The 13,429-nt window shown below is 40.7% G+C and overlaps 1 protein-coding gene across 9 annotated transcripts in view; it reads right to left on the bottom strand.

Moving 5' to 3' along the window:
• Window positions 1-9,649: 9,649 nt before the first annotated feature.
• Window positions 9,650-13,429, bottom strand: part of HIRA (histone cell cycle regulator) — a 74,786-nt gene continuing 71,006 nt past the window's right edge. For all 9 annotated transcript variants that reach the window (XM_073790425.1, XM_073790424.1, XM_073790423.1 and 6 more), the window contains one exon: window positions 9,650-10,171. In XM_073790425.1, coding sequence (XP_073646526.1) covers window positions 10,055-10,171 — 117 coding nt within the window. In that variant the 3' untranslated portion in view covers window positions 9,650-10,054. The remainder of the gene's footprint in view (window positions 10,172-13,429) is intronic.

Below are 13,429 nucleotides of genomic sequence, written 5' to 3' on the forward strand. Positions count from 1 at the left end.
ATGTACCCACCACTATAGTTGTACAGAACAGTTTCACCACTGTAAAAATCCCCTGTGCTTCACTTATTCATCCATTCCCCTCTGTCCAAACCCCTCCCCCAGACACAGAATCTCTGGCAACCAGTGACATTTTTACTCTTTATAGTTTTGCCTTTTACGGAATGTCATTTAATTGGAATCATACAGTATGTAGCCTTTTCAAATTGGCTCAGCAATATCCATTTAAGATCTCCACATCTTTTCATGGCTGTGTAGCTCATTCTCATTTTTCTTTTTTTTTTTTTTTGCGGTACGCGTGCCTCTCACTGCTGTGGCCTCTCCCATTACGGAGCACAGGCTCCGGACGCGCAGGCTCAGCGGCCATGGCTCACGGGCCTAGCCGCTCCGCGGCATGTGGGATCCTCCCGGACCGGGACACGAACCCGTGTCCCCTTCATCGGCAGGCAGACTCTCAACCACTGCGCCACCAGGGAAGCCCTCATTTATTTTTCTTGATGAACAATATTCCAACACACAGATGTACAACAGTTTGCTCATTCATCTACTGAAGGACATCTTGGTTGTTTCAGTCTTTGGCAACTATAAATAAAGCTACTAAAACATTCATGTGTAGGTTTTTGAATGAATATAAGTTTTAAACTCATTTGGGTAAATACCTAGGAGTGCAATTGTTCAATCATATGTAAGGTTATGTTTAATTTTGTTAGAAACTACCAGAACTATCTTCCAAAATGGCTGTACCATTTTGCATTCCCACCAGCAACTGAATGAGAGTTCCTATTGTTCCACATCCTCACGAGCATTTGGTGGTGTCAGATTTTTGGATTTTAGCCAATTTAATAGGTATATAGTAGTGTTTCATTGTTTTTTGAATTTTAGATTCCCTATTGAAATATGATGTTGAGCATCTTTTTACATACTTATAGCCATCTGTATATCTTCTTTGGTGAGGTATCTGTACAGATCTTTGTCCATTTTTTAATTGTGTTGCTTGTCTTCCTATTGCTGAAATTTTAGAGATCTTTAAAGAGTTTGTATATATTGCATTGAAGTCCTTTATCAGATAAATAATTTGCAGATATTTTCTCTGAGACTGAGTCTTGTCTTTTCATTCTCTTAAAGCTCTCTTAGAGCAGCATTAAAAAAGTCTAGATCCTTTTTTCTTTTTTTGCATGTGGATGTCCAGTGCTTCCAGCAGCATTTGCTGAAAAGACTATTCTTTCTTCACTGAATTGCCTTTGTCAGATTACTGAAAAATTACAGGGAGTTCCCTGGTGGTCTAGTGGTTAGGACTCAGCACTTTCACTGCCGTGGCCTGGGTTCAATCCCAGGTCGGGGAACTAAGATCCTGCAAACCGTGCAGCAGAGCATGGCCAAAAAAAAAGAAAGGAAAAAATTACACCTGCATCTACTGTATCATGCAATTGTCCTCTTGGGCATTTATCTCAGTAAAACAAAGATTTATATTTATATAAAAACTTTAATAGCAGCTTTAATTGTAATAGCCAAAAACTGGAATCAGCCTGATTGATGTCCTTCAACAGGTGAATGGTTAAATAAACTATGTAGCAAAACCATGAAATAGTATTCAGTAATAGAAAGGAACAAAGTACTGATACATAAAACAATTTGAATTCATCTTCAATAATCCTGAGTGAAAAAGGCCAATACCAATAGATTACATACAGAATGATTCCTTTTATTTTACATTCCTGAAATGAAAAATTGCAGATGTAGAGAACAGATTAGTGGTTGCTATGAGTTAAGGAGATCATGGAGTGAAAGGGAAGTGGTGTGGCTGTAAAAGAGCAACATGTCTGCACTTAACAATAGACTATATGTTCTTCTCAAGTGTATATGGAACACTTCTGGCATAAGCCATAAAACAAACCTCAGTAAATCTAAAGGATAGAAACAATACAAAGTGTGTTTTGACTACAATGGAATAAAGTTACATCCATAACAAAATAAAATTGGGAAATTCACAGGTATGTGGAAATTAAACAGCACACTCTAAAAGACCAATGAGTCAAAGAAGAAATCAAAAGAGAAATTAGAAAATAATTTGAGATGAATTAAAACCAGAACACGACATACCAAAACTCGTAGGATCCTCCTAAGGCAGTGCTTAGAGGGAAATTTTATAGCTTTAATCACATAACGTTCCATCTTAAGACACTGGAAAAAGAGCAGTAAACTAAACCTAAAGTAAGCAGAAGAAAGAAAGTAATAAAGATTAGAGCATAAATTTATGAAATAAGGAATAGGGAAACAATAGAGAAAATAAAGGAAACCAAAAGCTGGTTTTCTGTAAAGATCAACGAAATCGTTGAACATTTAGCTATATTGACCAAGAACACAAGAGAGAAAACTCAGATTGTAAGAATCAGAAATGAAAGAGGGGACACTACTAACTTTACAGAAATAAAAAGGATTATAAAGGAATATTATGAACAATTATATGCCAATTAATTGGATAACTTAGATGAACAAACTTCTAGAAAGATGAACTATTCTAACTGATTGAAGTAGAAATAGACAGTACAAATAGACCTATAAGAAACAGAAAGATAGAATTAGTAATAAAACAACCACCTACAAAAACAGCACTAGCCCATAGGGCTTTACTGCTGAATTCTACCAAACGTTAAAAAAATCATTACTAATTCTTTACAAATTCTTCAAAGAAACAGAAGAGGAGGGGATACTTCCCAACTTACTCATTCATTTTGCAACACCCTGACACCAAAACCAGAAAAGACCTCACAAATAAACTGCGAAACTATCTTATGACTATGGACACAAAAATCCTCAAAAATACAGTGACACATAAACAAATTTTATACCATTACCAGGTGGGATTTATCTTGAACCAAGGATGGTTCAATATACAAAATAAATTAATTAGCATTAGAAGGGAACTTCTTCAATCTGATGAAGGGCATCTATAAAAAAAACAGAATTAGTATAATACTTAATGATGAGAGACTGGAATGCTTCCCCCCTAAGATCAGTGACAAAACAAGGATGTCCACTCTTGCCACTTCTATTCAATGTTGTACTAGGTGGAGGGTCTGGCCAGAGCAATTAGGCAAGAAAAAGAAATAAAAGGCATCTAGGTAGGAAAAGAAGTAAAACTATATTCACAGATGTCATGACCTTATATATAGAAAATCCTAAGGATCCCAGTAAAAGTTATTAACACTAATGAATGAATTTAGCAAGGTTGCAGAATACAAGAGTAATATACAGAAATCAATTGTATTTCTATACACTTGTAGTGAACAATCTGAAAGTGAAATTTTAAAAACACTTCCATTTATAATGGCATTAAAAAGAATTACATAGGGGTTCCCTGGTGGCGCAGTGGTTGAGAGTCCGCCTGCCGATGCAGGGGACACGGGTTCGTGCCCCGGTCTGGGAAGATCCCACATGCCGCGGAGCGGCTGGGCCCGTGAGCCATGGCCACTGAGCCTGCGCGTCTGGAGCCTGTGCTCCGCAACGGGAGAGGCCACAACAGTGAGACGCCCGCGTACCGCAAAAAAAAAGAAGAAAAAAAAAAAAGAATTACATAGAAAATTTTTATAAAAGAACCATAAAATTTATATACCAGAAACTATAAAACATTACTGAAAGAAATTAAAGACCTAAATAAGTGGTAATCTGTTTGTATTCATCAACTGGAAGATATTTTAAGATGGCCTTCCCCAAACTGATCTACAGATTCATTGTAATCCCTATCAGAATTGCAGCTTTCTTCTTTGCAGAAATTGACAAGCTGATTCTAAAATTAACACGGAAACTCAAAAGGCTCCAGAATAGCAAAAAAATATCTTGAAATAGAACAATTAAGTTGGAGGAGTTACACTTCCTGATCTCAAAACTTACTGTAAAACAACATTAATCAAGACAGTGTGATATTGGCATAAGAAAAGACATATAGATCAATGGACTAGAACTGAGTCCAGAAACACCCCGTGTGTCTATGATCAACTGATTCTCAACATGGGTGGCAAGACCATTCAATGGGGGAAAGAACAAACTTTTCATAAATGATGGGACATTGGATAGCCTCAAACAGAATAGTGAAGTTGGATTCTTACCTCACACCATATACAAGTATTTACTCAAAATGGATCAAAGTTCTGAATATAAGAGTTTAAACTATAAAACTCTTAGTAGAGGGCTTCCCTGGTGGCACAATGGTTGAGAATCTGCCTGCTAATGCAGGGGACACAGGTTCGAGCCCTGGTCTGGGAGGATCCCACATGCCACAGAGCAACTAGCCCGTGAGCCACAACTACTGAGCCTGCGCGTCTGGAGCCTGTGCTCCGCAACAAAGGAGGCCGTGATAGTGAGAGGCCCGCGCACCGCGATGAAGAGTGGCCCCCGCTTGCCACAACTAGAGAAAGCCCTTGCACAGAAACGAAGACGCAACACAGCAAAAATAAATAAATTAATTAAGAGTTAGGACTTCAACATATGCATTAAAAAAAAAAAACCTCTTAGTAGAAAACATAGGAGTAAATTTGCATGGTCTTGGATTTGGCGATGGTTTCTTAGATGAGACCAGAGAAGCGCAAGCAACAAAAGAAAATTGGATGGACTTCATCAAAACTGAAAACTTCTATGCTTCAAAGACACTATCAAAAAAGTAAATATACAGAATGGGAGGAAATATTTGTAAACCATATATCTGATAAGGAATTTGCTTGTAGAATGTATAAAAAACTCCCACAACTCAATAATAAAGACAAATAACCCAATTTAAAAGTTAGCAAAGGATTGGAATAGACATTTCTCCAAATAAGATATTCAAATGGCCAATAAACACATTAAAAAATGCTCAACATGTTTTGTCACTAGAGAAATGCAAATCAAAACCACCCACTCAGGGGGAAGGGTAAGCTGGGACTAAGTGAGAGAGTGGCACTGACATATATACACTACCAAATGTAAAATAGTTAGCTAGTGGGAAGCAGCCGCATAGAACAGGGAGATCAGCTGGGTGCTTTGTGACCACCTAGAAGGGTGGGATAGGGAGGGGGGGAGGGAGACGCAAGAGGGAGGGGATATGGGGATATATGTATACGTACAGCTGATTCACCTTGTTATACAGCAGAAAGTAACACAACATTATAAAGCAATTATACTCCAATAAAGATGTTAAAAAAAAAAAGAAGAAAAAAAAAAACCCCACCCATTCAGATGACTATAATGAAAAAAATCAGACAATAAGAATTGTTGGTGAAGGAATTCCCTGGCAGTCCAGTGATTAGGACTCTACATTTCCACTGCTGGGCACCTGGCTTTGATCCCTGGCTGGGGAGCTAAGATCCCACAAGCCGTGCGGCGTGGCCAAAAAAAAAAAAAAAAGAATTGTTGGTGAGAATGTGGAGAAATCAGAATCCTCATACACTGCTGGTATGAATGTAAAATGGTGCAGTCACTTGGAAGGCAGTACAGCAATTCCTCAAACAATTATAGTCACATTATTACCTACTAATTCTACTTCTACGTATATATAACCATGAGAAATGAAAACATGTCCACACAACAACTTGTTCACAGATGTTTAGAGCAGCATTATGCATAATCACCAAAACTGGAAACAACCCACACGTCTATCAGTGGATGACTGGAGAAGCAAAATGAGGTATACCCATACAATTAAATATTATTTGACCATAAAAAGGAGTGAAGTACTGACATATGATTGAATCTTGTAAACATTACGCTATAGAAGAAGCCAGTCACAAAATATCACAGTCTATAATTCCATTTGTATGAAATACTGGAATAGGCAAGCCTATAGAGACAGAAAGTAGACTGGTGGTTGCTTAGGGATGGTAGGGATGGGGGTATGGAGCATGATAAAGGGCATGAGGTTTCTTTTTGAGGTGATGAAAATATTCTAATAGTAACTGGTGATGGTTGCACATATGTGTGACTATCCTAAAAACCACTGAATTGTACATTTTAAATAGGTGAGTTACATGTTATGAGAATTTTATCTCAGTAAAGCTGTTTTTTTTTTTTAAAGGGAAACATGAGATATCCTTGTGATGAAAAACGTTATGTATCTTTAAAAACAAAACAAAAACAAAAACCTAAGAGTGGAATACCTGGGTCCTCTGATGACTGTATGTTTAACTTTGCAAGGAACTGTCAAACTATTTAAGGTGACTATACTATTGTGCCTTCCTGTTGGCAATACATGAAAGCTCCAGTTGCTCCACATCCTCAATACTCAGTATTTTATATATATTCTTAACTTTATGACATTCTAATAGGTATGTGCTGTTATATCACTGTGGTTTTAATTTGCATTTTCTAAATGACTGGTGACATTGAACATCTTTTTTTGTGCTTATTTTAATTGCCATCCATGTATCTGGTGAAGTGTCCTAAGGTTAAAAAAATAAGTTACAAAAGAACAAAAATTAGGGACTTCCCTGGTGGTCCAGCAATTAAGACTCCGTGTTCCCAATGCAGGAGGCCAGGGTTTGATTCCTGGTCAGGGAACTAGATCCTGCATGCCACAACTAAAAGATCCCACATGCCACAACAAAGATCCTGCACATGGCAACGAAGATCCCATGAGCTGCAACTAAGATCCGGAGCAGCCAAATAAATAAATATTAAAAAAAAATTATATTAAAAAAAGAACAAAAATTAAATTTCACAAAAATTAAAAGCTTAAATTAACACACAAATAAAATTTAAAGATGAACTGAGAAAATATTTGCCATATATGTGAGAGAACAGGAATAATAGATTTAACATGGAAAGAGATGATGGGTTTTGCCTTATCTCCTCAGTGTACCTGCTGCAGGTATATACAACCTCCCACAGCATCAGCCTAATGTGTAAAGGGCTCTGACTCCTCTCACAGGTGATCTGGAGGCTGAAGCTGGGAGGGGCCTAAGGGGATCAGGTCAGAACTTGGAGAGAGGCAGGGAGATACAGCCCAGGAAAATACACCCAGTGCTCTGCGTGCAAACAAGTTCAGCAGGCAGAGGTAGTGGGAAGGTGTGGAGCATCAGTGGACAGGCGTAGGGAGGTCAGCAGGCATGGCATTATGGTAGGGATGAGGGCACAGTGGCACAGAGGTTGCCTGTAGGGACACAAGGGACAGCAGGAAGGGTGGGGCAAATTTTTGGCCGTTATTTATTCAAATATTTTTTCTTATCACCACCTTCTCTCTCCTTTCCTTTGAGGACTTCAGTTACCTGTGTATTAGGCTATCTGACGTTGTCCCATGACTTACTGATGCTCTTTTCTGTTCTTTCCTCCTTTGGATTGTCTGTTTTGGAGCATTTTTATTGCTCTGCCTTCAAGTTCACTTATCTTTTCTGCAATGTCTAATCTGTCATTAATCCTATTCCACACATTTTTCATCTCCATGTTACACGTTTTCATCTCTAGGAAGTTTGATTGCAACTTCCTTGTTACGGTCTTCTATGTCTCCACTTAACTTTTCTGAACATAAGGAGTAGTGTTATAATGACCGTTTTAATGTCCTTCTCTGCTAATTCTAATATCTGTATAACTTCTGGGCCAGTTTTGACTGATCAGTAAGATTGCTTATTCTCATTTTGCATTGTGTTCCTGCTTCTTTGTATGCCTGGTGTGGATGCCAGACACTGTAAACTTTACCTTGTTGGATGCTGGGTACCTCTGTATTCTTATAAATTCTCTGGAACTTTGGTTTGCAATGTAATTAATTACTTGGAAACAATTTGATCCTTTTGGGTCTTGCTTTATTTTCTGTTAGATGGATCTGGAGCAGTGCTCTAATTATTCTCCAAAACTGAGGCAAGACTTCCTGGGTAACTCTTCTATCCCAAGCCTGTGAGTTATGAGTTTTTCTAGTCCTGTTGGTAGGAAGAGGCACTATTCCCAGCCCTGGGTGACAACTAGACAATTGTCACCCTAATCCTTTCAGATGGTTCTTTGCCTGGCCTCAGTCACTTCCTCATCACACAAGCACTGATCAGTATGCAGCTGAATATGCAAAGGCACTCCCTCTGTTGAGCTCCAGGGTTCTCTCTCCATGGAGCTCTCTCCTCTCTGGGATTCTGTCCTGAAAACTCTAGCTGCCTTGGTCTTCCTGGGCTCTCAGCTTCATGTCTTCAACTCAAGTATCCTGCTGGGCTCTACCTCAGCTTCCCCTCCCTTTGCTGCAGCCTGGAAACTCTCTCTCCAGGTAGGAAGCTGGGGCAGTCACAAGGCTCATCTTCTTTGCTTTCCATCTCCCAGGGATCACTGTCCTTTGTTTTCTGATATCCAGTGCCTTGAGACCATTGTTTCATGTATTTTGACTGGTTCCTTTGGTTGTTTCAGGCAGAAGGGTCAATTTGGTCCCTGTCAATCCATCTTGGCTGGAACCAGAAGTTTCCAACCAGTCTTTCTGCTGTTTGTCTCCTCTCCTGTCCAAATAGTAGTGTATAAAAACACTTGATTGTCAAAGTTTTATTCACGGGAACATGTGCTCAGTGCCATGACTTTGCCTCTGTGATCCCAGTTGGTCCTCACAACCATGCACGTTTTCTTAACCTCACCTCCCTTTGACAGCTGAAAAGTGAGGCCCACGTTTTTCCTGGTTTGGATCCCAGGCAGGCCTGTCAGTCCCGAGGCTGCGTGCATCCTGGGGCTCCAGAGTTCTCAATGCCTGTGCAGCATCTCTGGCTCATTCCTCAGCGAAAAGCTCACACTTGTAGCCTGGCTTCTGGGTGTCCGTGCCCAGACGCAGTGTGTGTGCTGGCTCTGTCGGGCATGCAGGTGTGCCTGGTTCTCATGCAGCCACGTGACTTCTGAGTGAGACAGGCAATGGGATGGCCACCTGGCAGGGAGGTGCCGAGGAGGTCCAGGACCCTGGGGAGAAGGTGCTTGGCCTTCACCAGGCTTGAGGATTCTGATTCTGGCTGTCTCTTCTCCTGTGGGTCAGCATCGGGACCACTTTCTAAGAAAATCCCAGCTTCCAGATAATTCTTCAGAAAACTCAAGTCTGTATTTATGGACTTCCTTACATGATTTCCTTGGTGCCCAGCACAATCAGAGACCCAGAGCACAGCACAGACAGAACCAAGGACCTCTCCACCTGGCTTGGGAGAAGACAGGTGCACGGTGGCCAGCCCGCTCGCCCAGCTCAGCCTGAGATGCTGCACGACCAGGAAAGTGACTCCATGCTGTGAAATGACTTTTTGCATGAAGGGGCAGGGGGAGCAGATGACATCAAAGGCGAGGGATTCACAGTGCAGGGGAGGGAGGTGGAAGTTAGAAGGAAAAGGCAGGGGAAGTCAGGACCATTTGGTATCCAATGCGTGTTCATTTATTTTACACTTACAAAAGAAATCGCCCACCCTCTGCCCCATTCCCCCCAAAAGTCTCTTTTTACAAACATTTAAAAATTAAAACTAAATGAAGATAGACAAGTTAATTTCAGTACAATTATTTTTCAATGTAACTGTCATAATTAGAGTTTAAATTTCCTACAAGTGACCAATGTCCAAGTGACTTATAGGGAAATCCTGATTATTGGCCAAAAGGAAAATTCCATATTACAAGTTAGCAAATTCTAGTACAAAAATAGTCCATGTGTTGGAATAGGCTTTCTTTTTACATAGGTCTCAGGTCAGTCTACTGACTGCATAATACGCTAACGTCTCAGGGTTCTCTCTTTCACAAATGGCTCATTCGTCATAGCTGGAGCAGCACGGCGCCTACAGTAGCAGGGCCAGTGTCCATCTGGGGACCGTGCTGGAGACGGCAGGCCTGGGCTGCCTCACTGGCCCCAGGGCAGTTGGGCAGAGCTCCAGCTCTGCACCGGGGTCCTGGAGGGAGGAACGAGTTGCGGGCAGAGCTTCTCCCCCTGAGGGAGAAACAGGCCCAGGACACAGGGGAAGTGTGCCCAGGGGCTGAGCCGGTACTGGTGTAGGACAGCCCACCTCCTGCCAGTGTCTCCTCATCCTGTAGCCCAGCGAGATAAGAGGCCGATCTGTGTGTCCTCAGTGGCGAGAGTGTGGCCCTGCCCTTGCTGCGGCTGGGCAGGCTACTTGTCCCTCAAGATGTCGAGCTGTTCCTGACACTCGGTGAAGAGGCGCTGGAAGCGGAGGTTCTGCCCGATGACTGGCAGCAGCTCCTTCAGCAGGTCCCTCTTCCGCAGACCCTGCGGATACAGGAGTGACAGCTGAGTGCAACTGACAGTGAGGAGAGCTAGACTGTGGGGGTTTCCCTGACCCAACAAAGACCCTTGTGCCCATCTGCCCCATGGGCACCCCCTGGAGAAACCATAGATGGATGAGAACAATTCCTCTGTATGCTGGGAGGCCTGGGACGGCTAAAAAAGCTGAGCTTGGGCACATGGGGTGGAGTGGCAGGGCCCAGGGAGGGACATAGTTCAAGGGTGGGTACCAGGTAGGTTCTGCTCTTCCGTGTCCCCTAAGTCTGCTGGCACAGTCACCGCTGGCCTCTGATTGCACTGGTTAGTGGCCAGAGTAGCCTGACCTTCCAGAGCAGAATGCAAGTAAGGCTACCAGGGCAGAGGGCCAGGCAGACGGCTATCCTGGAGGGACCACTCCCTTATGTGGATGTGTTCCAGGGATGTGAGGTCAAGGCCAGGGGCGAGGAGGTGCCTGGGTGACAGTGACTGGCCTTGGTTTTACAGTCCTGGAGTCTCTGTCCTCAGCTCTTGCCTATGCCTCCTCCACCCTGGGTGGCACCATGTCTGCCTGGGCCCTCCTGCAACATGCACTGCCATGCAGGGTCTCCACCGCACAGACCCTTGAGGAGCACGGCTGCTGCAAAGGGAAAACCATCAACTGACAGCACTGACCACTGGAAGAGAAGGGCCAATATGTTAAAACAAGTGTGGTAACAAGATGATGAATTATAGGAAAGAACCAAGCGTAGATACCAAGTTTGAGCAACACAGTGGTTGAAGGAGATGGGATTAGCAGGAGACTGGACACTGCTGAAGACCAAGTCAGAGTGAGGTCAGATAGAGGAGCAGCCCACACTCATAAGGGAGGCAGGCAGAGGGGAAACTGTAAGAGGAGAAACTGTACCATTGCCTACAAAGGCAGGTGAGCGCAGCAGGTAGGCCCAATATCCACATAATGGATCCCACAGGAGACAGAGAAAGAAGAGAGAAGGAAATATTTAAAGAAGTAATATGGGTATATTTCACATAATTAAACAACGAATGGCCTTAGGTTGAAAGGCTCCACTGAGTGCTGATCAAGTAATATATGGGAAAACTGATAACCAGACACATTAGAATGAAATATACAGAATTTTCAGATATAAAAGACAGAAAATTTCTGAAAATTTCGAAAGTACAAGAACATATTACCTACAAAGGAAGACATACCAAGATTCACAATAAAGTGTTTTTTTTTTGGCTGTGCTGCGTGGCCAAAAAAAAAAAAAGATGGCAACTCATGACCAAGTAGGGTTTATCCTGGAAATCAAGGAGAATTTAATATTAGAAAACTTAGAACTGGAAAATAGGAAATAAAAAGATTATTTGAGATGACTTCATTGTTTAAACCACATAGAAAATGCAAAACAATTAATGGACAAATTAATAAAAATAATAGAAATGTGTAGAAAGATGGCTGGTGATTAATATACCAAAGTCAAATGCATATGTACAGCAGCAATGAATAATCAGAAAACATAAAACAACTTATCACTTAGAATACTCACAATTATAAAATATCTAAGAATAATTCTAAAAATGATGTGTATGGCCTATGTGCTGAAAATTAAAAAAGCTTACTGGAAGGCATTAAAGAAAACCTAAATGAATGGAGAGTACTGATGGGAACAGTAGCATAGTATAGATATCAGGATGGAGGCTGCAAAAGGCAGTGGTGAGCACTGTGGCGTGTGAAAGCAGCAGGGGAACTGCAACCCCTGGGAACCTGGGGTCAAGAGATACAGGTAGAATACAACAGAATGTCTAAGGTTGTGGAAAGAAGCAGGAGTGAAACTTCTAGGGAAATTAAAAAATTTAAAAGCAGTCTTGTATAGCATAAGTAGAAATACAGCACATGTTGAAAATGGATTAAACTCCTTAATCAAAAAATGGATAAAAGAACAGGATCCAACTATATGCTGCTTACAAGGAACTCACTTAGATCTAAAGGAGGATATACACAGGTTGAAAGTGAAAGAATCAAAAAGATATCCCATGTAAATAATAAGCAAAATAGAAAAGAGATGGCTATACTAATAACAGACAAAATAGACTTTATGTCAAAAATTGTTATAAGACACAGGACACTGTATAATGATAAAAGGGTCAATTGACCAAGAAGATGTAACAGTTATAAACATATACCCACCAAACATCAGAGTTCCTAAACACATGGTGCAAACATTATCTGAACTGAAAGGAGAAATAAGACAGTCCTACAATTTGCAGAAGACTTCGATATCCTATTTTCAATAATGGATAGAACAACCAGACAGAAGATCAATAAGAAATAGAGGACCTGAAAAGCAGTATAGACCAACTGGACCTAAAGCACACATATGCAGAACACTCCACACAACAAGAGCAGAATATACATTTTTCTCAAGTGCGTGTGTAACACTCACCAGGACAGACCAAAACAAGTCTCAATAAGCTTAAAAAGACTGAATCATAAAAGTGTCTTTTCCAATCACAATGGAATGAAACTAGAAATCAACAGCAGAAGAAAAACTGGAACACACACAAATATGTGGAAATTAACACACTGTTAAACAATCAATGATTCAAAGAAGAAATTACAAGGGAAATTTAAAAATATCTAGGGACAAATGAAAATGAAAACACAACATACTGGAATGCAGCAAAAGCACTGGCTAGAGAGAAATTTATAGCTATAAAAATCTACAAAGAAAGATTCACAAATCAAATCAATAACAGAACATTGCATTTAACAAAACTAGAAAAATAAAAGCAAACTAAACCCAACAAGCAGAAGAAAATCATACATATCAGAAAATAAGTAAAATGGAGAACAGAAAAACTATAGAGAAAATAATAAAACCAAAAATGAATTCCTTGAAAAGATCATCAAAATTGACAAGCATTTAGCTACATGGACTAAGAAAAACAGAAGACTCAAATAATGAAAATCAGAAGTGAAATAGGGACATTGCAACTGATGCCACAAAAATAAAAGGAGTATAAATAAGAGAATACTATGAACAACTGTACACCAACAAATCGGATGACCTAGATAAAATGGACAACTTCCTAGAAATACACAGCTTACCAAGACTGAATCATGAAGAAATAGCAAATGTGAACAGACCTATAAGTAACAAGGAGACTGAATCAGTAATCAAAAACCTCCCAACAAAGAAAAGCCCAGGACTGACCAGATGGCTTCACTGGTGAATTTTACCAAAAATTTAAAGAAGAATGAAG

This window comes from Tursiops truncatus, chromosome 13 (genome assembly GCF_011762595.2).
Source record: "Tursiops truncatus isolate mTurTru1 chromosome 13, mTurTru1.mat.Y, whole genome shotgun sequence".
Classification (NCBI taxonomy): Eukaryota; Metazoa; Chordata; class Mammalia; order Artiodactyla; family Delphinidae; genus Tursiops; species Tursiops truncatus.